This window comes from Chiroxiphia lanceolata, chromosome 2 (genome assembly GCF_009829145.1).
Source record: "Chiroxiphia lanceolata isolate bChiLan1 chromosome 2, bChiLan1.pri, whole genome shotgun sequence".
NCBI lineage: Eukaryota > Metazoa > Chordata > Aves > Passeriformes > Pipridae > Chiroxiphia > Chiroxiphia lanceolata.
This window is the reverse complement of record NC_045638.1, coordinates 92,555,736-92,580,423: the sequence shown is the minus strand read 5'-3', so window position 1 is coordinate 92,580,423 and position 24,688 is coordinate 92,555,736. Positions and strand designations below refer to the sequence as shown.

The 24,688-nt window shown below is 39.6% G+C and overlaps 1 protein-coding gene across 1 annotated transcript in view; it reads right to left on the bottom strand.

Moving 5' to 3' along the window:
- The window catches only part of MAN1A2 (mannosidase alpha class 1A member 2), a 131,996-nt gene extending 107,538 nt beyond the window's left edge, over positions 1-24,458 (bottom strand). The window contains exon 1 of the mRNA XM_032679406.1: positions 24,030-24,458. Coding sequence (XP_032535297.1) covers positions 24,030-24,337 — 308 coding nt within the window. The 5' untranslated portion in view covers positions 24,338-24,458. The remainder of the gene's footprint in view (positions 1-24,029) is intronic.
- Between the last annotated feature and the right edge of the window lie 230 nt (positions 24,459-24,688).

Below are 24,688 nucleotides of genomic sequence, written 5' to 3'. Positions count from 1 at the left end.
GTTGGTTTTTCTCCTTGCTGGATGGCTGCATTACTCTCTATTGTCAAGTGTGTACAGAGGAGGAGGCTTGATTATTTTTTCCCGTGTTTGGTTTTCACCATGATCATCCTGAAGAAATAACCACTTTCCTCCCAATTTGCTGGGCTGCTCTGAGGCAGCAGAAAATATGCTCAGGAAGGACTACCAGATCTGTATATGCCTGTGACAGCTAAAGGGGTAAGCTCCACCACTGTTAATAGTCAGGCTGCTACTTACCATTTCCCTTTCAAGGCAAGTTAAGGTTGTATTTATTTTACTGAAGTTTTTTTCCTCGGGTAATGAACTTAATCAGATATCACTGGTTAGAAAGGAATGTTTTTATCAGAAAATAAGTGAATCCTGCAGGAACGAAGGTAACGTAAGTGTATCAAAAACACTGTGTCAAAGTATTGGTTATAAAGACTTTCCAACCAGACTTTTAAGAATAATCTTGTGCATGTTTGCAAGGGAATATGCTGTCCCAAAATCCTCTCTCTAACACAGTGTTTGTCCAAAACACAGTTTCTAAATATGTTTTCACCTTTGCTTAAAATACCCTTGCAGATGGAAACAGCTTGAAACTTTAGCACAGGCAGATAGGTGATAACTTAGTAGTAAAAATTTTTTGTTATTTAAAAAAAAAGACTGAAAGTCAAGCTGTTCTTTGTTGATGTTCTAAACTATTTTAAGAACATTATGCTTTTATTTATCTGCAAACATCCTACCTGATCACTGTTTTAGTTAAGACAGTAATACCTACACGAAATACACGTGCTATAGTTACTTGTGCATGTATGTACTGGTGGCCTAGGAACAGCCAAAATGCAGAATATTCCCATTTCAACCCTTCTCCCTTACGGGAGATAGCAGTTCATTATGACATCAAAAGGGAACAGATCTAATTCATTTTGAAAAATTACTGTTAAACTTTTCCAGATACAGAAAACCTGTGGAAAGGGACCTGGGAGTCCTGGTCAACATCACATGGAATATGAGTCGAAGTGCCCTTGCAGCCAGGAGGGCCAACCCTGTCCTGGGGGCATCAGGCAAAGCGTCACCAGCCTGTCAGCTGTGTCAGGGGAGGTTTGGGCTAGATATTAGGAAAAGTTCTTCAGCAGAGGGTGGTCAGGCACTGAAACAGGCTCCCCAGGAAAGTGGATGTTCAAGAGGTGTTTGGACAACACTCTCAGGCACACGGTGTGATTCTTGGGGTTGTCCAGTGCAGGACCAGGAGTGGACTCAATGAACCTTTGCGGGTCCTTTCCAACCCAAGATGCTCTATAATTCTATGATTCATAGCCCAGAAAATTAAACCAAATAATAGATTCCTTGAGTGGTTTCTTTTCAACAAAAATGACAGTAGAATTTATTTCTAGCAAGTGGTTAGATTTGCATGTGAACATGAGTAATGCTCCTCAAACATAAGGAACATGAGATAAGAGTCCTTATTCAACTCCTATCCCTCTCCATTCAGTTTCAGTTTGCCTTTTGACCTCTTTCATGTTCCTATTTCCTGCCTTTCTTTACTATTATTTGTACCAACTTAGGCTACTTTGCTTCCTTGGTCTTCTACAAAGGCGGGGTCACCACTCTGAAAGCCAGTCCTCCTCACTTGCATCATTTGACTTATTTGGACCATGCTAGGGAGAGGAGAGAATTAACGCACTGACACAGGCACTCTCCTTAAATACTAAATACCTCCTCCTAAAGTTCCTGTAGACCTCCTCCAAATAAAACTTCCTTCCACTTCTGTGAAATCATGTCCCTAATTGATCTCTTTTGCAGCCAAATCTTAGACCAAGAATCTGGGCTGTCAGCCACCTTGGTCTCTAAATCTCTCATCTCTATCGTGGAAGCTCACTGATTCTGTTTCAGATCTGCTCTCTTGTCTAAACCAAAACCTCAGCCTCTGACATGTCTTTGTAGATAGTTAGGTGTCACCTTCAAGCCAAATGTAATTTAACTTTTAATCTTCTTTCCACGTCTTTTGTTCAGCAATGGAAACTTTTCCATTGCCCAGATTGCCAGTGTCTGTGCATTCTTTCTGCTTAGTTTCCATGTATTTTAAATTCAGTCTTTCTTAACCCATACAGTTATAAGCCCTCAGAGCTTGATCTTGTTCCGTTCATACAGCAATTCACCTAGGAAGACAATCCACTTAACTACTGGCATCCTTAGACTGCCTTTCTGTACTTTTTTTTCCCTTCAACTTTAACTCATTATATGTATTTTTTTAGACAACTGAAAAACATGGCGACTTCCAGATGTCCAATATGTTAAAGATGACCAGCTGCTGCTTGTTAATCCTTTGCTGTCTCTTCCCAGTTGTTTTCCTTTGTCTCATAATTAAGGTATGGCCTTTGGAAGCTGCTCTGGAATGAGGACAAGCAAAATCCTTGGGGAAATATATTTAGAGAGAATTTCAAAAACACAGATTGAGTGGGCACACAGAACTTGCAGAAGAGAGTGGAGAGTTGAAGCACATCCCTTACACATGAAGAACAAGTCCTCTGCAAAACTGCAAGTCAAAAAGAGCCTGAGTATTCCTAGGTATCTTTTATAAGATTTTGGAACATAGCTAGGATCTTCGTGAATCATCATATGGAAATACTTCATTAATAAAGAACATGAACATATGAGACATCTCTTTTTTTCTTTCATAACCATAATAAAAAGAAAACGTACCTTCCAGTTAAGAATAAAACAATACGGATTATATGATCAAATGTGGAACATGTATAATCTTTGATGGAACAAAAAAAAAACCAAAAAAACCCAAAACAACAAAACAAAACCTATGCAGGTGAGGGATCCTCCTTTGGAAATTATTTGCTTCTGATGTTATGAATGTTGACATGAACAGAATTGGTAAAACTTATCTTGAGAATCTGTCAAGTGCTGTGACCATTAGCAAAGGCATTTTTTCCTCACCTCTGTGGCAGCCACATTATTCCCAGCACCAATGCAAAAAAAGGAGGAGGGTGCCAAGCTCAAGTCAGTGACTTCCTTGGGACCTGGAAGCACTGTCATAGCTGCTACAGTCAGCTTAAGTTTTACTGGTGAAGAAAAGCAGATGTTTTCTACAAACACTCCCACAGCTGCACTTACACCAGCAGTAGGAATTTCTCAATGCTAAGAAGGGTCACTAGAGACTGCACAAATATTTTAAGCTTACATGAAACTTCTTAGTTTCACAGTTACAGTATCAGCTGAAACAGATTTTAAGAAGAATCAGATCAACTACTTCAGGAAGAAACATACTTTTTAAGACTACAACAGCAGTGAATGCAATTTTCACTAGTGAGGAGCAAATAAAACAAATTACACAAGTTTTCGACTATATACAAGTAAACTCATTCAGTTTTTAGTGTCTTAATGTCATTCAGGTAAAAACCACTTCATTAGAAAAAGTAAAAAGTTCAACAATATAGAGTTTTCAATCACTACAGCTCTATCAAACACATCTCATTTAGATCTGTTTTGCTTACACACTGTAAGAGAGAATACAACTACATTTGCCTCAAGGCACTAAAACAATCAAAAACAGGCATTATTTCAGATTTTTTGATGATTAAAGAAACTTGAGTTAACATCTGCAGCTAATTACATCTGTGCAGAATACTTAGCCTCTGCAGAACAAAGTCTTAAATCTGATTGTCAAAGTACTTACAACACTAATACAGAGGGAAAAGAAATTTATCTTTTAGGAATCCAGCTTACTTCTAAAAAGGTACTCTGAAAAGCCTAAGTCCTACTAAAACTTTAGGAAATTTAGGATCTCTTTACATTTTATCAAGAAAACTGAACGAGAAGGGTGCTACCTGCACTGTGCAAAATGATTTTAAATAGCTTCCTGTCTCCTAACACCATACTGACTGGAACACCAGATCTTCCTTTCCAACCAGTATCCCAGTGAGATAGACTTTATTTAAAAGTAATAAAGATGAAAGAATTCACAAGAAACAGGAGTGACAAACACATATAGACTATAGGAATAAGAAATAGACAAAGAAATCAGTACTGAACAAGTGAATTGGGCAGGATAAAAAGTTAACAACTCTTCATCTGGAAATCTAAGGTTTATTTTGATGTGGGATTCAAACAGCACCAAAAAATAGTAGGATAATTTTAATTCAAAACTTCAGAATCTCACTACGATTAACAATGTCAAACCATAGAATTTTCTACTATAAACCATTCTAAGTCATTGGAAACACTGCTGTTGTACAAATTTAAACACGTACATAGCAATGTATTTAAACTCAACTCACCACGGTCAATTCTAATACAGTATGAACCACCATCTTACATATTATATAATTTATTGATATAAAAGACAGTTTGATCATGGCAGAATAATACTTAGCTGGTCCTATGATACTGAGAAAGCAATGAACTGAGTTCTCATGCAAGAACAACGTGTCATCTTTGTGTCTTATTAAAGAAGGAATTTTTATAAATAAGCACATTTACATGTAGGACAAAGCAGACCCGTTGATGTTGGTGGTGCAGATCACATACTGAAGCATAGGCTCAAGCAGAAATAAAAAGAACCAGAGCACTCCCACATACAGCATCAAGCTCTTAAATCTTATTTCTAGTCTACTGCTACTGCCCAAAACCAAGTTTCCAATAGGGAAAAAAACAAAAAAAAACAAAGAGTCAAACCCATCAACAGAAGCCAGGAAGGAAAATAAGAGTGGTACATTCTATGATTTGGCATATATCACAAAAGTTGCTGTAGAGTCTGAAGCATCAAATCTCATCTTCCTCAGAGGTCACCATGGTACAATCTTTACAAACATTACTTATTTTTCTTTATTCTATACAAAACTGAATATTTGTAAATTCTTGTTTTTCACAATGATAAAAAAAGCTGCTTTGATAGTAGTTTTCCTGGGGAAAAGCTGATAACTTAGCCGCCCAATATGAAATGGAATCCTAAAATTAGCCAGACTTAGACAGCTAATTTTAAATTAAAAAAAAATAGATTCAAACACTCGAAAACCAAGAATATTACTGGTTTCTGCTACACCTTAATTCTTACCCTTTTGAACACTGCAGACCCACAAATTGCATGTGAAACTACTATACTACTTAACATTTTAACATTCTTTGAACAGTTTGTTTTCTCTAAAATATAATGCTTACATATTTTTTTACCTACAGAAATTAATCATTTTGTACCATTTTGTACAACATTTCATACAACACCAGCAAATATTTCAGTATATGCTCTACAGAGGCTTGTACTACATCTTAAGCACTACACTGCTGACTTACCACTCCTTCATCCTCTGTACCAACTACACAGCGTGAGAGTTGTGCCAAGATGGGATGCTGGGTTCATAACCTTAGACTTGAACAGGAATTTTGGGATTAGATGGGGACAAAAACGAGAATGAAGCCCGGAGGAGTTCTTCCCAGAGGAAGAAAAAAGTTCCTAGAGGTATGCAGAAAATCTTCAGGAGTAGTGGAAAGGACCCAAACAGCCTCCAGAAACTGAACCAGTTTTGAGTAGGAGCCTCAGCTGGTTGAAAAATTCCTTTTTCCTCTGCATATGCACATGTTAAAGGAATTTCTCAGCACATCTCTTGATTACAGCACGCCCTTACTCAGGCAGTTCGACCCAAAAAGAGAACAGGTGATATTTGTTTGACTAATAAGCTATGAAGAGCTTCCTAACATTTCACTTGACACAGAGAAACAGCAATATATGAGAGAATGTTTGAGCAAAAGAGAAACGGGATTTTACCTGTTTACGTTCATAAGATATAGCTTGAAAATTCTCCTCCAGCAGCTATCAAAAGTTTCTGGAAATCACTACATAAGAACAGCACGTATCACAGAGAAAGCTGCATTTACTCCTTGCAATGGGAAGTGCTTAATACAAATGTTTTAAGTACTTAATATAACACAATAGCCTCATTCTCCACAGGTGATAGGACAGATGATGCTTCTGTGGCATTCTACATAGACATTATAAGTTTGTTCTGAAATGAAAGAACAGGAGGGGACATACTTGAGAAGAATTTGGCCAAAAAGTCCCACATTAAACATGTGATTCTAGGAAGATCAATAATAGAAGGAAGGAAACTCCTGGTCTACTCTTGGTTTGGGAAAAAAAAAAAAAAAAGAAAGATCAAGCAAACCATTAAACAGACCATGAAAACGTTTCAAGCAACACAATCAACAAGCAAACAACTCTATCAACCAACTTTTGACTTTATTTTGTTAAGAACACGGCTTGAAAGCATTTAGTTTCAAATAACAACCAGAAAAAAAAGTTAAACATCAACTGTGAGCAGTAACATCTTACTGACTTTTAAAAGTATCAAATAAGCAACCTTAAGAACAGAGCCTGAAACAACAGAAAATAGGCTGACAAAAGACATTTGCTGTATAGAATTGTCATGGGGTAAGGGAGTGTTTCTTAATGAAACTAAGAAGCAATCACTAAAAATTATGACAATCATTTTAACACCCTAGTGTTTCAAAATGGTAATGCTGGAGCTTTTCATCCATAAGAGTATCCTATCCACCATCTGAGCTAATAGCAGGAAGCTGTCATCCTCTATCAGTTACTATGTAGGTAAACAACAGAGGAAGAAAAGAATACCTTGACAGGGTTTCACACATATCAGCTTGCAGCAGAAAAAGAAAAAAAGACTCCAGCTACAGTTTCACATTATATTTAAGCTGATTAATACCCAGTTACTGCCAAGTAAAAGGTCTCAACAGTAATAAGGCAAGGATGCAATGGGAACTGAGGACTACTGTATAAAAACGCAGTGAGATAAACTGATGGGACATCCCAAACAACATTTAGAACACAGATCACCAATGCATGCACAAGCCATGGCAGGTTAAGCTTTGGGAAATTTTTCTGACAAACTCACAGGGAACCCATCTGCAGACACAACCTCCAGCTGGAGAAGCGATGACACTGCCTTCACTGAGGCAGAGAAGTCCACCTGCGTGGGCTGGTAAGAAAATATCCCTGAGTAAATATGAGTTGCACACCATCAGCAGGGGTTCCCTCTGCTCATCACCAGCCAGAGAGTGCAGAGGAATACAGCTTCCCTGGCGTTGACACAGAGACACCTGTGACTAGAAAATTAACAGTTCTTTAGAAACAAGTCAACTAGTGCATGAAGGATGCTTGTATGTCCGTACATGCTTTATTAGGTTAAAAACTGATTGTGTACAACTGCAGCATTAATAGCATGATCAACTGTAATAGTCTAAATACTGGGTTTTGTAATAAAGGATATTATAACTCTATATGCCTTATGTTGGTCACCATCTCTGTGCAAAACATTCTTTTTTCAGGGCTTTAGTAGCCCTACAGAAGCAAGCTCACTTATTCCTTATGCTGGTACTCAGGAGACCCGGCAACAAGCCATTCAGCCAGTGGTGAGCTGAGCCAGCTGAAAAATTATGGATCATTTCAGACCAAATCAGGTCTCCTAACTGGCTGACTGCCCAAACACTGATGCTGGGGCAAGGATATAGGCAAGATTAAATGGCTGGGGGCACCACAGAACAGGACATGAGTTTCAAGTATTACAGACCTGCATGTTCAGGGATGTTAAAGTCCAAGTTATAAGACGTATGTTTTCTGCATACAAATTCACACAGCCATTAACCACAACCACTCCCTACTATCACCTCTATCCCCTCACTCAGCCATATGGTTTCCTCTCCTCTAGTTTACCCCATTGATATCGCTTCCTCCATCAGCAAGTCAGTCCCTACAATGCTAAATTTTATTTATGCCTTAGTATCACCTTCCTCCAAATGTCTCCTTTCTCTGATTAGTATCTTACTCAGCCAATGTCCACCTCTTCTTATGCCTCAGACAACACTGATCTCTTTCTACTTAGGGACAAAGGGGAGAAAACCAAAAGGCACCATTTCACAGTCACCCTATCCTCTTGTAGTTTGCTCCATGTGCAGTTTCCATCTCGGGTTCCCAGGAAAAGAAATTGCTGCTCCTCACTACCACCAAGTCCCCCTGCTAGCCCTGGCTCAATTCTCCCCTCCCCTCCAGGCTACTGTTCCTAATCACGTACTTCTTTCTTCTCCCCCGCCCCATACTGGAAAAATTAAAACTATATTGACTGAAGCAATGTCTTCTTCCTGATGTCTGTGTTCAAAAGAGGTACCACAGTTAGTATGACAGCTCCCTCCTTTTACAGCCTGAATCCTCTAGGCAGCCTGATCTCCAGCAGTAAACACCAAAACTCTCACCAACAGAAGAAAAACAGCTGGAGAACAATAACCAATTTAAAGCAATAGCCATGACATTAGTATGGTCTTAGTCTAAAAATTCTCAATTGTTCAAATACAAAATAAGTTGCCAGAAAAAATAAACAAACAAAAAAAACCCCCAACAACAACAACACATAAAGAGAGTGGCTGTTACAAAGTAAAAGTAGCAGTAGCATATAATGCAGACTCAGAGATGGCAAACTTTCAGGTAAGCAGATGGTACTAGACTTCTCTGCACAGGAAACCCTCTGGCAGGTCCTACATAGCTCTAAGGAAGTGACTACCCTCACACAGATGTTCTGTCGACACAAACTGCCACATTTCCATAATGCTATTTTAATCACCCAGCCAAAGTTGCCTTGCACATCCCAGAAGCAACACTGTTTTAAATATTGGATTGGAAATTCACACATACTGCTCAGATTCATCTTCCTCCTCCACCTGTAATTGTTACCATATGGCTACATGGTAAGTTGATACCTGTCTATCAATGTGTTTAAAATCAGAAGACTAGTCGCCATGCATGGCACCACAAGCCATGCACTGCAATGTTGTATGGCAGAGCTTGAAGAGAAAGACGAAGCGGAAAATCCTGGAATCTACTCTAGGGAAGCAACTCCATTATAGGAATCAACACTATTAGGGGTGTGCAGCTCAGTCTAAACACAGCAATTTCCCTTTACTTCTTCCTCTTGACACCAAGACACAGCTATGCACAACCCTTCTGGCTATTACAGCATCAGTGCTACTCCACTCGCCCTGCTGTGGCACAGCAGCAGCACTGGATTTGTCTGAAAGACACAGATCAGCTCCTCACAGCGCAGGACCGGCAGGATCACTTCCTTCCCCTCTACGAGGCAACACCTTAAAATGTAGTCCTGCTTACAGACATTGGATGAATTACGGGGCAACGACAGTAAAAAAAGAAAAAAAAAAAAAAAAGATTGTACTCAGTCTCAGAATATCAATAGCTTCCAGAAGATATTTAGACACACATCGTGAGAAAAGGCCCGGACAGGACAGGACCTGCAGACCGTGTTCTGTTGTTAAACATGGTCATCCTTGTTTTGGGGAAGGAGGGGCAGGGGAGGGGAGGTATATCTATATATACAGAGCACATATACTGTGACTCAAGAGAATTTCATATTGAATGATATAGACTGCAGAGTAGATATACTTAACAGTAATATTGGATTAATTAAAACAGAAATATAAGTCCTTCTCCCATGCAGCACCGCTGGGACTACTTAGAGGGAAAGAACAGCAAGGTTTTATACCTCTCTACTTAGCAAATCAGCCAAAACAGTAACTAAAGATAGAGCAACAAAATACCTGCAAATCATGACGTACAGTCTAATCTGCACTGCTCCACAGAGCAAAACTGTATCTCATTACTCCCAAAGTTCTTTAATCTTGTCAGTAAAGCAGAGGATAAGAGACAACTGTGTGACAAATTATTTAGCCTTCTAGGTGCTTTTAATAAGTTCCCACATTAAAATAATCCACACTGCTAATGAAATACACAATTGTGATTCAAGAGACAGATAACTCGGTGTTGAGTTTTTTCCTTTTCGAAAAGGTCAGAAATGCAACAGAGGATCAGTAACTCCTCATCTGAAAAAATATAACAACGGAAGGCTCACACTTCTCAGTACATCTATGAATACGGAAAGCAGGTTTTTGCACATCTCACAAGAATACAGCACCTATCATAGAATCACACAAAGTTTGGGGTGGAAAGGGAACTCTGGAGGTCATCCAGTCCAACTCCCCTATTCAGGCAGGGTCACCTAGAACTGGTTGCCCAGGACCAGGTCCAGATAGCTTCTGAATATCTTCAAGGATATAGATATCATTGCCATAAGTTATGCAGTGGAGTTTGCTCATTTGCTCCACTTCATGAGCAAACTGAACAGAATATGAATGATAAGCTTCACTCTGCAAAAGACATCTTCCCAATTGAAACATCTTCTCAACTGAGTAAACAATACTGCTGACAGCAAAATCCAGCACAAAGTCTAAGGAATGATTGACCCATGAACAAGGTAAGGATGTCAGCATCATGATGGTAAACATAACAGAATATAAAAAAAGAGAGAGGAAATTGTGATGTGTGAACTACTCTTACACATTACAAATAATTCATCCAAAGATGATTTGGCTTTCTTTGGGAATTGCTAAGCAAATCTTTTTTCATATATGTCTGCTCTAAAAAAAATATTGTCAGGATACAAGAAACAAAATACAGTAAATGTCTCAGTAGTATGCACATCTAGAATTATCATGGATATTTTTCATAAACCTATGATAACATTAACAGATTAAGCTAATGCAATGAAATGTTGATTAAAAGTTATTTCCAGCATCGGTTAAATATCAACATGTTTTACAGGCTTTAGATGTATGCAACAATAGATGAGCTGGACACAAACTGCTCTTGACATGACCGAGACAGAAAATACACAGAAGTACTGCAGCTAAGAACATGAATCCAAAACAAGGAGAGAGATGGGGATATAAAATGTCTCAGCAATTTGGTCTTTGAATTGTCTTCATCAATAGAATTTCAAGTTTTTCAGAGAGCTTTATAAACAGTATATATATATATATACCCATATCTCTTCCTCTATTAGTTTGTGTAATACAATCATACATGCATCCAGCATGTAAAGTCTAATTTCTTCCTTCACCACCACCATATACAACTTCCTAAATTCCCAGCAACAAAATGCAGCTCATGGATAGATGTAGTTAAATGTTTGATTCCTCAAAGATTAAAATAAAATTAGCTCAAACTATTATGGCAACTTACTTACCTCTTTCATGAAAAACAGATCATTTTACTAACAAATGTATCCATACTATATGTACTATCTAACAGTACATAACTAAGAGATGACTCAAACAGGATGACACCGTTGATTTGACTAATGAAAACTCTGGAACTAGAAAACAACTCACAACTCTTTCCTTCACTTCACTGGTTGTAGGCAACAAAGTCATGTTTATTTTGAGTTCAGACCTAATAGCTTCAAACATACTGGTCCAGAGTAAACAAGATATGGTCCCAAGATCACCAAATCATGAGATTCAACTCTTTTACAACTCAAAATCCAGTGTGAGCTTGGGCTGAGCTCCAAAAATAAACTGGAACCTTATGAGAAGATACTCTCACAGCTATAAGCTACCAAAGGTAAGAAACAGAGTGTAATTGATGAGATACTAACTTAATCCAACAGAAAAATATTGACTCCAAAAGGCATAAAAGCTGAAGAAAAAGTGGAGTTGGAATATGTTGACTCAGCCGGATCAAGAATCAACCCACTCCAAGATCAAAGGAGGCTGATATTTTCCTACCTTATACCTTCCAGGCCAGCAGAGACTCACTGAGCTGGTAAGCACATTAATCCACAGTAAACAGCCTAACTGGTGAGGCTCTCTGCATGAGCCAGTAGATAACTGCTGTGTATCTCCTGTCTGAAGAACCCCTGTGCGTGGCAGAAGATGCCAAACACTCACCCATGGCAATTTTAAAGACAGATTCTATTTCTGAAGATTAATGCTGTGGTATAAGGTCATATCCTTGCAGCCACTGTCACGCATAGAAGTTAACATTAGCTGAAAGCTCTTTCCAACCCTAAAGTAAAGGTGCTGCAAAATTATGCACTCAGACTAGAAAATGGAAGCTTAATTCCCTCCCCTATAAATATTATGTCACCTTCAGTCATTATCATTTTGGATTCCAGAAAAAATAAATAACACAAAACGTGGTATTTAAACTGGCTGTCAAAGCCAAATGTAGCTTCCTTTCTTGAGGATTTCTTCAGTTTTATGGAAGCTTTTATTAATTTTTTCTTCTGAGCGGCTACAGTTCAGTCATTATTAACGGGTTAAAAGAAGAAGAGGCATTATTAGCCATCCATCACCACAACATGTTTCAGTACCACACTTAGCCTTTGTGGGAGAAAGGCTGGGGCAAAGGCTACTCGTGATCTGAAAACCAGCATGGCATAAAGGAATATAAGAAAAATTTCTGGGTTAGACCACAATCCAACGTCTACCCTCTCCTCCCCTCGTGGCTTTCCCATCTCCACATAGCATAGAAGATGGTGATGCTGTTTTAGAAGTCTTGGACTATAGAACCATTGGATAGCACTTGCCACCTTCACTGCCCTGTTTCCTTTTAATTGTTGAGCACTGAACTGAAAACAGTAGGGTCAAATTGCTAAAAATAAGTGAACAATTCTATACAAAGGAGAGGTAGAGCAGAAACTGAACATAAAATACAAATCCAAAAACCATCTGCCACAAATGTTTTTTAACAGTTTGATGTAAACACAAGCCTTTCTAAATCTCAAAAGGCATTCTATTTTAAGCACTATTGAATACACTCGAAAGCTGGTAAGAACAAGGTTATGGCTGATGCAGTTTAAGGGAATTTTTCAAGACAGCTTGAAAGAATTCTACTCACAGTCTGTACAGGTTCCAGAATTTTTTCTCCTCAACAGAAGTCAGATAAAAAAATTAATTTTTTAAGTATCATATTTTAGGAGTAATTTAATATTTTATGCTTCTACATATTTTCTAGTTACTAAACCACTAGACAGTATTACATAGCTTGCTTTTTTTTTTCCTAAAAATTCCATACTATGAATCCACAAAAGTTCAAAACCAACTTGCTAGAGAACCATAGAAAAGCAAGGAATTACAACTTATTCAAAAGTTACACACACCACTTTGGGCTAGTTGCTAGTTTGTCTACCTGTGAATGTATGAAAGGAAGCTCCATAGATGTTTCCTTGGGTTTTTTTAGCTTTTGAACTCAAAAGGCACTTGACTTTTTCTAGGATCACCACCAACGAATTCTAAAGAATAAAAAATTTTGAATAAAACGAAATATCGGAATGAGTTAAACCATCTTGTGATGGGGATTGATCAGGTGGCTTGTGTCAGCATCTAAACCTTCCAGCCCAAGCAAACGTGGCATTTTCTTTGCACTGCCTCAAGTTTCTCCTGCAAGTGCTCCTGCAGGTTACATTACCACTTGAAACGTCACATATTTCATTGAGCATAATGATTCAGGCACCTTGCCAAATTGACATGAATATGTCAAGCCTCATTTTTCTTTGTAATAGCAGCAGATTGGATGATCTAGTCCCACCACAGTGTGACGGCCAGATGCTATTCTGAGAAAATTATGTCTAAAAAGGGGAGACGGGGTGTCAAGTGAATGATTGAGCATAACCACAACAGCACACCCATCGGAATAAAATTAGTACTCAAGTGATTTATAGAAACCAAAATAAACAAAAGAGAACAGAGTAAAGCAAGGACCTGGGGGTCACATGGAGCAACGATAAAAATTCTGTTGTTTCACCAACACACTCAAGAACAAAGTCACCATTAGGCACTTAGCTTTTTGAGTGAATAAACTGTTCCCATTGTCTACTTTGGCCAACAAGCAGCAGTCAAATGCTGCAATGCCAACACAGGGCTGAGTAAAAGCCTGTCAGAAAGATTCCAGGTTCTCTTCCATCACTGTTTTCTGCCATTGTTTTTCACATAAATACCAAGAATGATGGGGCGATGGGAGGGTTTATTGTTTGGTTTGGGGTGGGGACTTGGGTGGATTTTGGTGTTGTTTTTACAAAAGAGCTTCCTTTGGTTACCAGGACAACTTTGAATTATTCCCAATCATCATGTTCACTAATACTATCTCAAGAAAATGCTGAACCAAGTTCATACAGAAGTTACTTATAAAAACTTCCAGTAGAATATCGGTACCTCATTAGTCATTGGTTTTAAAAAGTTTCACATTCAAGTATTTAAGTGATAGCAGTGACAATTGATTATCCACTTCACCAAGCAGTTTATAGGTATCACATATACAGATAATATATCTGTATACGTGATATCTCTAGTATCCTTCCATGGGTATCAAACTCTCAAAATGAGAAAGTTCCCAGACATGACAAAATTGAAAAAATTCTTAGTCATTAGGGTGACAGTTACTGAAGAGCAGTTAAGGTCCATCCTCTGGCATGGGAAATAGTAACTCATTTCACATAGAAATAGGTGCAACATCCAAATTCTATTAACTTTTCACTGCCCTGATCTCGACCAATTTAACAAGTATAACAATCAGCAGATCCAACTTAACTCTTTTTTAGTACCTAAATCAGTATTTTTAACAGTTCAGAGCAAAAACCAGTTAAAATAATGTGCAAGACAGTGATAAAACTAAAGTCAAATTTTTTTTTAATTGTTAGCATTGTTTCTCATTTGTTTTGATTTTTATGTATTTATTGGAAAAGGGCTGTTTCAGAGACCCATTAATATTTCAATTGCCACAGATTCTACTATCTGTAGAAAATTTGAAAATCTGAATTTCTTGAATACCCTTTAATACATCAGAGCTCCATGAAACAGAAGAGCCCACTTAACCCTCTGCAGTCATGTCTTCTCCAGAACACTGTGCATTGCAATTCAGAATTCACTACATACAGTACTTAAAAACTTGGAGAACATTTTCAACTCAAACAGAAGCCAGTGACAGCAGAACAGATGCCTTTAGGAAACTAAGAATGTGTGATTATAGCACTGCTTGCATCATCTGCAATTATTAAGTTTAGAATTAAATAGTCATCACTGTTTCCAAGATAAACCTGATTAAGAGATTTAAAAGGTCACCAGAAACACAGTTCTTAGTCAAAGTAGTTCACACTATCATTTTTTCAGGACAGAATTCTTTCTCTCTTTGGAAACAAAAATAAAAGGGGGAGGAGAGGAATATTGTATCTTAACCAGGAAAATAACTTCCCTCTTCTCTAAGCATCCTTCCCTCCTTCCCTCTACTTTTGCCATCTCAAACAAGCCAAGTGGCAGGTGTTTTTCAAGCTCTATTTTTAAAGCACAGAGCAAATTTCATGTCACAGAAGTAATAAAAAGAAACAGGAAGTTTGTGGTCCAGAAAGTCAGTTCTGGATTACAATTTTCTAAATATACTACAGAAAGGATGAAAGTATTCTGGAGCGAAAGCAGATCCCACAACTTGCATTGGAAAAACAGCAAATAGCACTCAAAATGCAACACATTTGTAAAGATAGCAACATATCCAGAAAAATCTGCTGAGGGAACAGCACATGCTGTAAGCTATTCTTACTAGCCAACAAACCTAAACCAAGTGTAGAACCCAGTATATTCAGCACAAGTTTATTTATCCAGCAGGATATTCAAAGCGAGAACACGGCAGATGTGATCCTCCCCTTCCCACTGAAGGATTTAAGGGATATACCACTCCCACAGACGGTACGTTTTTCTTACCCTTAGTGATCACATTCAGTTTGATCCAATAAAAAGTCAATTGGATTAGTCTGATTTACCACTGATGGTCACCTGCTCATAAATGGCCTGACTGTACACTTCAGACATTAAAACATGTCAGCAAGTTACAGAGACATATGATAGCAAATTACTGAGAGGGAGAAACTACTCATGCAGCCTGTCTGTGAAAGCTCCAAATGCCCTGCTGGACTGCAAACAGTGCTAAAACTCAGCTGAAATGAACACCATCTTGCAAAAGTCTTCCAACTTCTTGCTAGCATATAAAAAGCTGGAGCACATCTTCTATGAAGACAGGCTGAGAGTAGGGGTTGTTCAGTCTGGAGAAAACTCTGTGGAAACCTTCTAGCAGCCTTCAAGTAACTAAAGGGGACCTACAAGAAAGCTGGAGAGAGATTTTTTACAAAGGCACGTAGTGATAGGACAAGGAAGAATGGTCTTAAACTGAAGAGGTTTATATTAGATGTTAGGAAGAAATTCTTTACTGTGAGGGTGTGAGGCACAGGTTGCTCAGAGAAGCTGTGGACTCACCATCCCTGAAAGTGTTCAAGGCCAAGTTGGATGGGGCTTTAAAGGAACCCGGTCTAGTAGAAGATGTCCTTGCTCATGGCAGTGGGGTTGGAGCTAGATGATCTTTAAGGTTCCTTTGAACCCAAACCATTCTAGGATTCTATGAAAACTGACATTTCTGCATGCTGGTGTTAACAGACAGAGTTATCTCATTTAAGAGTCCCTAAAGCTTTATATAGCAAGAAAATACTTTCATCACATGCACTCCCTTAAAGCTGTAATTTTGCTCATGCCATACTGATCAGATTACATAATGTTAAGCCAAGTGAAAACTTCAAACTTGCTCTCTCAAATAGAGTCATGGAAAATAGCTAGCTGTCCACTGTAAGCCACAATGGCAGTAACTGCAAAGAGCTGGGAAAGCATTTTAAAATCCTCTGGTGGTTTAAGAGGTGACTAGCAAGTAATAGAGCACATAAAACATAAATGAAACTAATGCTCAATACCACATGGAAGGCAATCCTCTTCATCAGAGTGCACCATGAGTATTTAAAAAAAAAAAAAAGCAGCAAGAGACAATCGCAAATATGATTCAACATTTGGGAAAATAAATCCTCTAAGAAGAACTAACACAGTCCTGTAGTTCAAACACCAAAAGCCTTCCGCTTTCTGTTCCAATGTTTCCTACCACCTCAGGAACACACCTCATTGCTACTGCTATCCCATAAAATCCAGCTCTTCCCTGCCACAGCATTAATCTCCAACCACTTCCTCCAGCAATCAGTGAAGAACAGAGGACAAGTGCTGTGGCTGGTTCAGAGTTACACTTGTGCAGACTGACTAAGACAGACCAAGTATCACAAATGACTCTTGGGCTCACAGCTGTGATCCTTCCTTTAGCGCTTATTTCAACAGGTCACCCTTTCCTGCTGAGAGATCCTACAGGGAAGAACGAGGAATACAGAACAGCAAAGGGTCAGTAAGAGCTACAGGTAAACACATGGCATGTCCACAAACTTTGTTTGCTCTGGCGACAAGGCCAAAAAGACCTTTAAAAAGCAATGTCTAGCTAACATAGTAATATTACAGGCTATTTATTAACCTATCTTCTAAGCTTTTTTTTTTTTTTTTTTAAATTTTAGAAACACCAGTGTACCTGGTTGGGTACTCAAAAAAAACAAGAATGGAAGTTACCAGGGAAATTATCTCCCTTATTATTTAGTATTTGAAGATCTCAAACAATAATACAGAACCTCCAGATCTTAGAGTGAACGGATGAAGTTACATAATTTCCTCTGTACAGGACACTAGATCAGACAACAAAGACAAAAGGAATCAAAATCCCACAAATTTTATGAGCAAACCTATGACAAGAACCTAGCAATCACCAAAACTTTTCCCAACATTTCTCCCCCCGTGAATGAATGTATTCACTCTCAACACAATAAAATAATAAAGCAAAATCTATGTGTTGAATTTGAAGACAAATATCCTAGGTCATATTGAGCAAATAAGAGAAAAACCATCAGATTGTAAATGCAGATACTTCAGAAAAGTTACAGTCATACAGGACATTTGAAGCCCTCAGACTTTTTATTTCAAGGTTTGAGGCAGCAGGAAAAAAGATACTTATTTTTTCCCTTTCTTGCCCTTACAGGCTTGTTGGCCTGTTGAACACTCCTCTGTCCACAAACAGCTAACTTGCAAGAGAACTCGGAATTTCAGTAATAAAGTGATAATCTAATTACTGAATTAAGACAGATGATAGCACTCACTTGAGCCTGCATCTGAAAATGAAGGGAAAAGAACAAATCCCACAAGCTATACCCAAACAGGTGTCCCCGAGTTCCCACTCTGTTAGCTGGAATAACTACTCTGAGGAACAGCTGCCTACCCACGAGACCAGTCTCTTCTCAACATTGACAGCTGCAATAATGGAAGTGCAGAATGGTAGAATAAAAGCATTGACCATGTTTTTTAATTTTTTGGGCTTTCTAGGGATGGACATAAAAAGAAAATAAAGGTATTACAAAATTTCTCCTCTTTGCCCATATTCAGTCTCAGTTCAGTTGTTATGAAAACATGTGCACATACCACACCTGTATGAAAAACTAATTACAAGTTTGGTGACATTTGTTGTAAGGAAGCAAAAACCCATAACTCAGAACTAGCTGAGGAGGATCGAGATATTTGTATTTACTACAGGAAACTGAGAGGATCAAACAATGGGAGAACTCTTGTAGTGCAATATGCCCACAACTAGCCATGCTGCTTACTATTGCCTCCATTGCTACCATAATCAAGCAACCCACATTTATGCTAAAGTTCTTTTGAGATTTTAATCTACAAAACTACGAATGAACCAAATTGCTACTGCCTCCCACCCACTAGCTGGCGTAAATCCAGCTAGCAGGCTTCCTGCAGTTTTCCCACGCCTGATTGTTTTCCAGCATGTAGACAAAGTATAGATCATGCAGAAAACCAACAAGTTGAAACTTTTTTTTTTTAACTGAAAAGGGTAAGAACTGGAGAACACCAGCTCTTGACTCCCCTCTTTCATAACAGAGGAAATACTTTGACAAACTGGAGTACAGTAAAAGAACATGAAGAAAGCAGTGCTCTACACATGCTCTACTCTGTTCAGCAGATGGGGGAGAGGAGGGAAGACATCTAGACAGATGGCCTAGAATTTGCATTTTGTAATTCAAAACCGAAAGCACTTCTCAGCCTACAACATAATGCGTTAATTTCAGCAGAACCTCAGAAATAATACAAGAGGGCACCTCTCCCACTGCCCAGTGCAACTTCAGGACAGATCCCAATTGAGTTTAAGGGTATAAAGTGGGCACCCCAGAAGAAATCAAACTCCCATAAATCTTCAAGTACCAGCATCATCTCTCAAGCCCCTTATCAAAATGGAGTCCGGAATGAAGAATTATATTTGTCTACTGAAAACTCCAGCTGAGAAAAGTCTCCCAATAAAGAGGGCCAGTGCTCTCGCAGTAGTTTCAACAGTTGAAGACTGGTACCAGTCAGTTATGCCTACTTTGCCCTAGATATACGAGATATTTCTGAACCTTGACTTGGAACGTACTACTTGAGCTCCAGAGATGTAACCATGAGGACCTGTATCTCCTGCGTGTTGCACCCTAGAAAATCCTTGCTTCTAGATCAAGCATCTCAGCCTAAACTCAGTGCCCACACTTGAAAGAGACTGTGGGGAGTCTGCTCTGAAGTTAGGTTTGATCTCATGCAATAAAAAATTGCATGGAGTAGGAGTTGGGGTGTAGACGCCACAGTGGCTCCTGATTTTTCAGGGGAAAAAACAGGCTCGCTGAATCACAACAGCAAATACTGTTAATTACATTAATGAGCTGTGCCTAGAGTAAAGTTGGGAAAGGAAGAGCAAAGAGCGTTATGTACTTTTATGACAGAACACACTGATCCCAGTAATAGAGATTAAATTATCTCCTCTGCCCACTTTTAGTATGGCTAATTAAGTCATACAGATAAGATAAAGGGATTCAAAGGAAGTATGTTAAGCTTTTCCTGCTTCTTTTTAAGAAAATGCAGAATTTAAAAGAAAAAATTAAGACTGAAAGCTCCTCAGAATAATTTTTGTTATTTTCACCTCCTGTGAGTTGACACAGGAGCTGCTACTGCCATAGAGACAACCACATATGGAGCAACAGAAGAAAGAGCACTTTTAGACTATTGCCATACAGTTGCTGACTCTCAACTGGTCATGTCAGACTGCTGAGCTTATATCTTTGCATCACATGGAAATCAATATTCCTTAGCTTTCCAGAAACAAAGTTGAAAGCATGATTTAAACTGATCTATACCTACTCCCTCACAGAGGGCAAGGTAGTTGAGGTGGTCACTTCTATTAACAGCTCCTGCTATCAACCTGATGACATGAGGGTTGGTGTTTTGTTTTTGTTTTTTAAGCACAGACGGAAAGTATGACTTCAAGCAATACACAGGAATTTAGCAGCTGAAGATACAGCTTTGCAAATTCTGAAGGACTTAACTGTTGGCACAATAGTAGTCCAATTGCTATTACAAAGTAGCTTTGTTGCTTTGAGCTCCTAAAGTTACATTATTCGTTGCCTCTAAGATTAATGCACTTTTACCACAGAAATGATCTTAGCTTTTGTAAAGTAATATAAAGAGCAGCTGCTTGACACATCATTAAATAAACAAGTCCCCTCCATTTTTATATTGCAGATAACCCTGTTTTCAAAAAATCTGAGAAATCAAGGAGATTACAGGGCATCTGCATTCTCACTCATTTACATTAGATGCCAAGAAGCCATAAGAATGTTTTGATTTGGTTCCTGAGCTTTTAGGCTGGTATGGAAGAATAAAATACCTAAGATATTTGAAAAGTAACTGGGTAGTAAGAAACCCCTTAAGTATTTTTGTGTGGCAGGAGATGCAGAAGTTTGGGAGAAGTGACAGTTATCTAAAACCGTGTAACAAATTTCGAGTGACGCTCAAGTTAGTTTGGCAAGATGTATCTTTAAAACCATGCAGCTCTCATTCCAGAATCTCTGCAATATCCTATTTGAAATGGAGAGAAATTCATCTTCACAGGAAATTAAATTTATTTTTTAAAAGTGTGTGTACGCACATATCTTCCTAAGTCCTGGACTAGTCTTTTCCACTCTCCCTCCCCTCAGAGGCAAAATTTTGTGGTACATCTTTCCAACATTACTAACTCATTCCCCATGCACTATGCTGCAAGTGCACATGAAGAGTTTACCGATGAAATGAGCAGCTGAAAATGATCATCACCTTGCAACACAGCCCTCCCATTTCCCAAAATATAAATTGCAGTTTTACTCCAGATTTTAACCATCTCCTTACATGAAATGTCTTTTTCTTTGGATGATAGGCAAGGACACTGTAATTCTTGAATAAATATTTAAGAACATCAGGAAGGGAGCAGGGTTCCCCCCCCGCCTCCTGCCTTTTTCTGCCTAGAAGTGAAAACAAAAAAAGGGACGGAGCAGTAAGGAAAACAGTTTAATGGAAGATGTAAAGTTAATGTCAGCAAGGGGTAACCACTGTAACAATAATAATAAAAGCACTCAAGAATGTCAAGGGTGCCCAAGGGACAAGGTGGGAAAGCAACGCAAGGAATACAGAAAAGGTCCTGTGGGAACCATTGTTTGTACACCCAACACTAAAGCATGGCTGCACGACAACTTTCTACCTACAGCATTGCTATGTTTTGCTAGAAGATAGAAACAAAATTATTTTCCAACAGCCTACAAAGCTAAAAATTTGAGTAGGGCAAAATGTGCATTAAATTATTATAGCCTGTATACCAAGGGAGCAGCATTTTAATATGAGCACTTTATCATTTGATAGAGGTCAATACTGGCATTCACAGAAGAAACACTTTTTTGACTAAATCAAAACACCTGTCATTTCATGATCAAGTGTATACTTCATATGAATGACCTTTGATCTGATTACCTAAGTCCCTCAATTTCTGGAAATACAACTTGTCAATCCATCCTCACACTGCACATCTTAGACCGCATCCTCCTTCGTACTCAGGGTAGGTTAATTTCTCTTGATCTTTTGTACCATAACTCCTCTGCACTACCCAAAACCCAACACTTACAGAGTAGTTGACACATGACTTTGCTCCTTGACAGCAGGCAGAACAAAGTTTTCCATCCCAAATAGATATAACAAGTAATCTAGAACTCACCACCAAAGACCCTATACTTTCTCAAAATACCATCTATCAATGTCCCTGCAACCCAGGAGCAAGAACTCGATAATGAAAATGGCAACAAGTGTTTTCCATTAGGGAAAGCAGCCACCACATCAGCTCCAAGCTAGGAAATAGCTTGTTGATAAGACTGTATGGTAATCAGCCAAAGAAGTTGTTTTGAAAGTAAAGCACAAAACCTTGCTTCACAATGCATCTTGTGGCATTCACACAAGGGTCTTACAAGCAGGTTAAGCAGGTAGGCTTTTTAAGTAGTTAAGATATGCCTGGAGTAATCCAGTGGTTTGCAGGGCTAAAACAACAGGAACAATATCTATTCTTGCTCAAATAACAATTCAAAATGTGGTCATAAAAAAAAAAAAAGAACATGACAGGGAAATTTTGGGTGGAGGGCAGGGTACACACAGTTATAGCAATAGAGGAACAGCAGGAGAGGTGACTGATGACAGGATAACCACTTTGCTTAAGAACATATCCCGAACAACCAAAAATACATTTAGTGCCAACAGTTTTAAGTTACTGCTTATCTACACATGACAGACAAAAACGTACGTACTTCATTACTAAAGCTGTGGCCTCAGTAATTACACTTCAAGAAGGAACCCGTAAAGGACCCACATGAAATATCACTATCAACTAACTCCTTTTTCTACAGCCCATCTACTGGGCAACACAAGGTACAACAGCCACAGCTGGAGTTTTGAAAATTCCTGAACTCTCTTTTTGTTTCATCTGTCCTATATTTTAGAAACTGATTTTGACTGAATGTGCAACAGGGACCAGGGAAGCTAAGAAATAACATCACGGAAAAAAAAAACACACACACAGTGAAACACGAGAACTTCAAAGGCATATTAGAGACTGTCTAAACTTATCCTTAATGCAACATTTAACCACACTAGCAATTAACATCATAGACAAAATAAGTACTTGTTAAGTATCCATGCCCTTTCAGATAGCGAGAAAGGGCTCATGTAAGTGGCCTAAGGCATCCGACAGCAAAGATGCCTTAAGGAAAAATACCACAGTATTCAGGTATTCTTTATAACTCATAACAGATTAATAAAAAGAGGTCAATTAAAACCTCTCCTTTTAATCTAGCACAAAAAAACCTTTAAATAATACTTACATAAAAAAGATACGTTTTAAACTGTTCTCAAAGGAACATTACCAACATAAGTAACCTTTCTTCAAGTTTCACTGTATTACTAATTTGAGTATGGAAGAGCAGATATTTTATCACCCATCATCATATTTTAGCACATGTTTGACAGTGAAGAGAGATCTGTCAGCCTCACTATGATCTAGATACTAGGGCAGGATTTAAGCAATTAAAGTATGTTAGAAGCAAGCACACTGTATAACCATTTATAATTTAAGGGGTTTTTATCTCCATTTTGAACGCTTTACTTCACATGACCCAGCCTTGAGCATTTAGAGGCTTACACCACACAAAGCTTTAGGTGGCCCCCAAAAAGCTATCAACAGTATGACATTAAACCTTGATACTCTTATCTTATCTCCAAGTTCTTTACACTGGCAAATACAATTAAGGCAACTCAGCAACTTCAATTATCTGGAATAACATAATGACAAATGATTTTAAGGGCCAGAAAAAGGCAATTGTGCCATGTGCACTAGTCCCGTGTCCTGCTCATCAGAGGCTGACAGCCTCTGGATCACAGCACGCAGTCTCTGTCAGATCAAAGTTCTTGCACACTATTCAGCAACAAGCAGCTGTTTTGAGTAAGCACATAATAGCTACAGAAGAGATGCAGCAGTTTTTCAGTCACTTATACTGTCTCCACAAACGCCATAACTTAACCCTCTTCTCTCCATGACTGATGCAGGGAATTGGCCAGGGTGAGAAAATAAATCAGTCACTGGAGGACAGCTCATATTTATCCTCCCAGCTCTCGCTCGCCAGAAGGCTAAATTCACACTGGGAAAGAAAACATGGAGCCACAGCTACATGTGGCAGCTGGAGGACACCAGGCTAGCGCTCAGAAGTTGATGCACGTTGGGAAGCCACGAGGATGTCGGAGAGAGGAGAAACAGCAGTACGGGAAAGACCTATTTTAAGGGATCTCCCTCTCCCCAGTCCCGCTCCCTCGCCGGCGAGCAAGGTACCTACCTGTGCCGGTGCTCGTCGTGCCCCTGCCCGTGGATGAGGAAGCCGCCGAGGTTCTTGCCCCCTTTGCTGGTGTCCACGTGGGGAATGAGCACATCCTCCAAGCCCAGGTCAAAGCGCTTGTGCTTCGAGGAGTCGGGGAGGAAGAAGAACGCCCCGAAGCACAGGGTGATGAAGGCACTAAGAATAAGGAGCAGGATAAATTTTTCGGAGAGTCTCAAGGTAGCCCTGTGGTGCGGGAAGGCGGAGGCCCCCAGGTTGAGCGGGGGCAGCCTCCGCCCGGAGAGCGGCAGCAGGGCGGGAGTGGTCATCCTTGCGCTAGCGACCACCCGGCGGGGCACGGCTCATCCCCTCAGCCCCCGGGGAGGGCGGCCCCGGCCCGGCTCGGGGGCTGCGGGCGGCTGCACCATCCTCCACGCCGAGGGAAGGGAGGGCAGGGGGGAGGCCGGGCCGCCCCGACGGCCCCCGCGGGGGCTCGGGCCGAGGCGCGGCCGCCCCAGTACCTGCGCGCCTCCCTCCCTCCCTCCCTCCCTGGCCGCGGGGCCGGCCGGGCCCGAGCGGGCGACTCCGGTCAGCGGCACTGCCCGCGCTCCGCGACCGCGGGGCTGCGGGACGAGCGGCAGCGGGCGGCCGGGGGCCCGGCCTGGCACGCGACGTCGCTT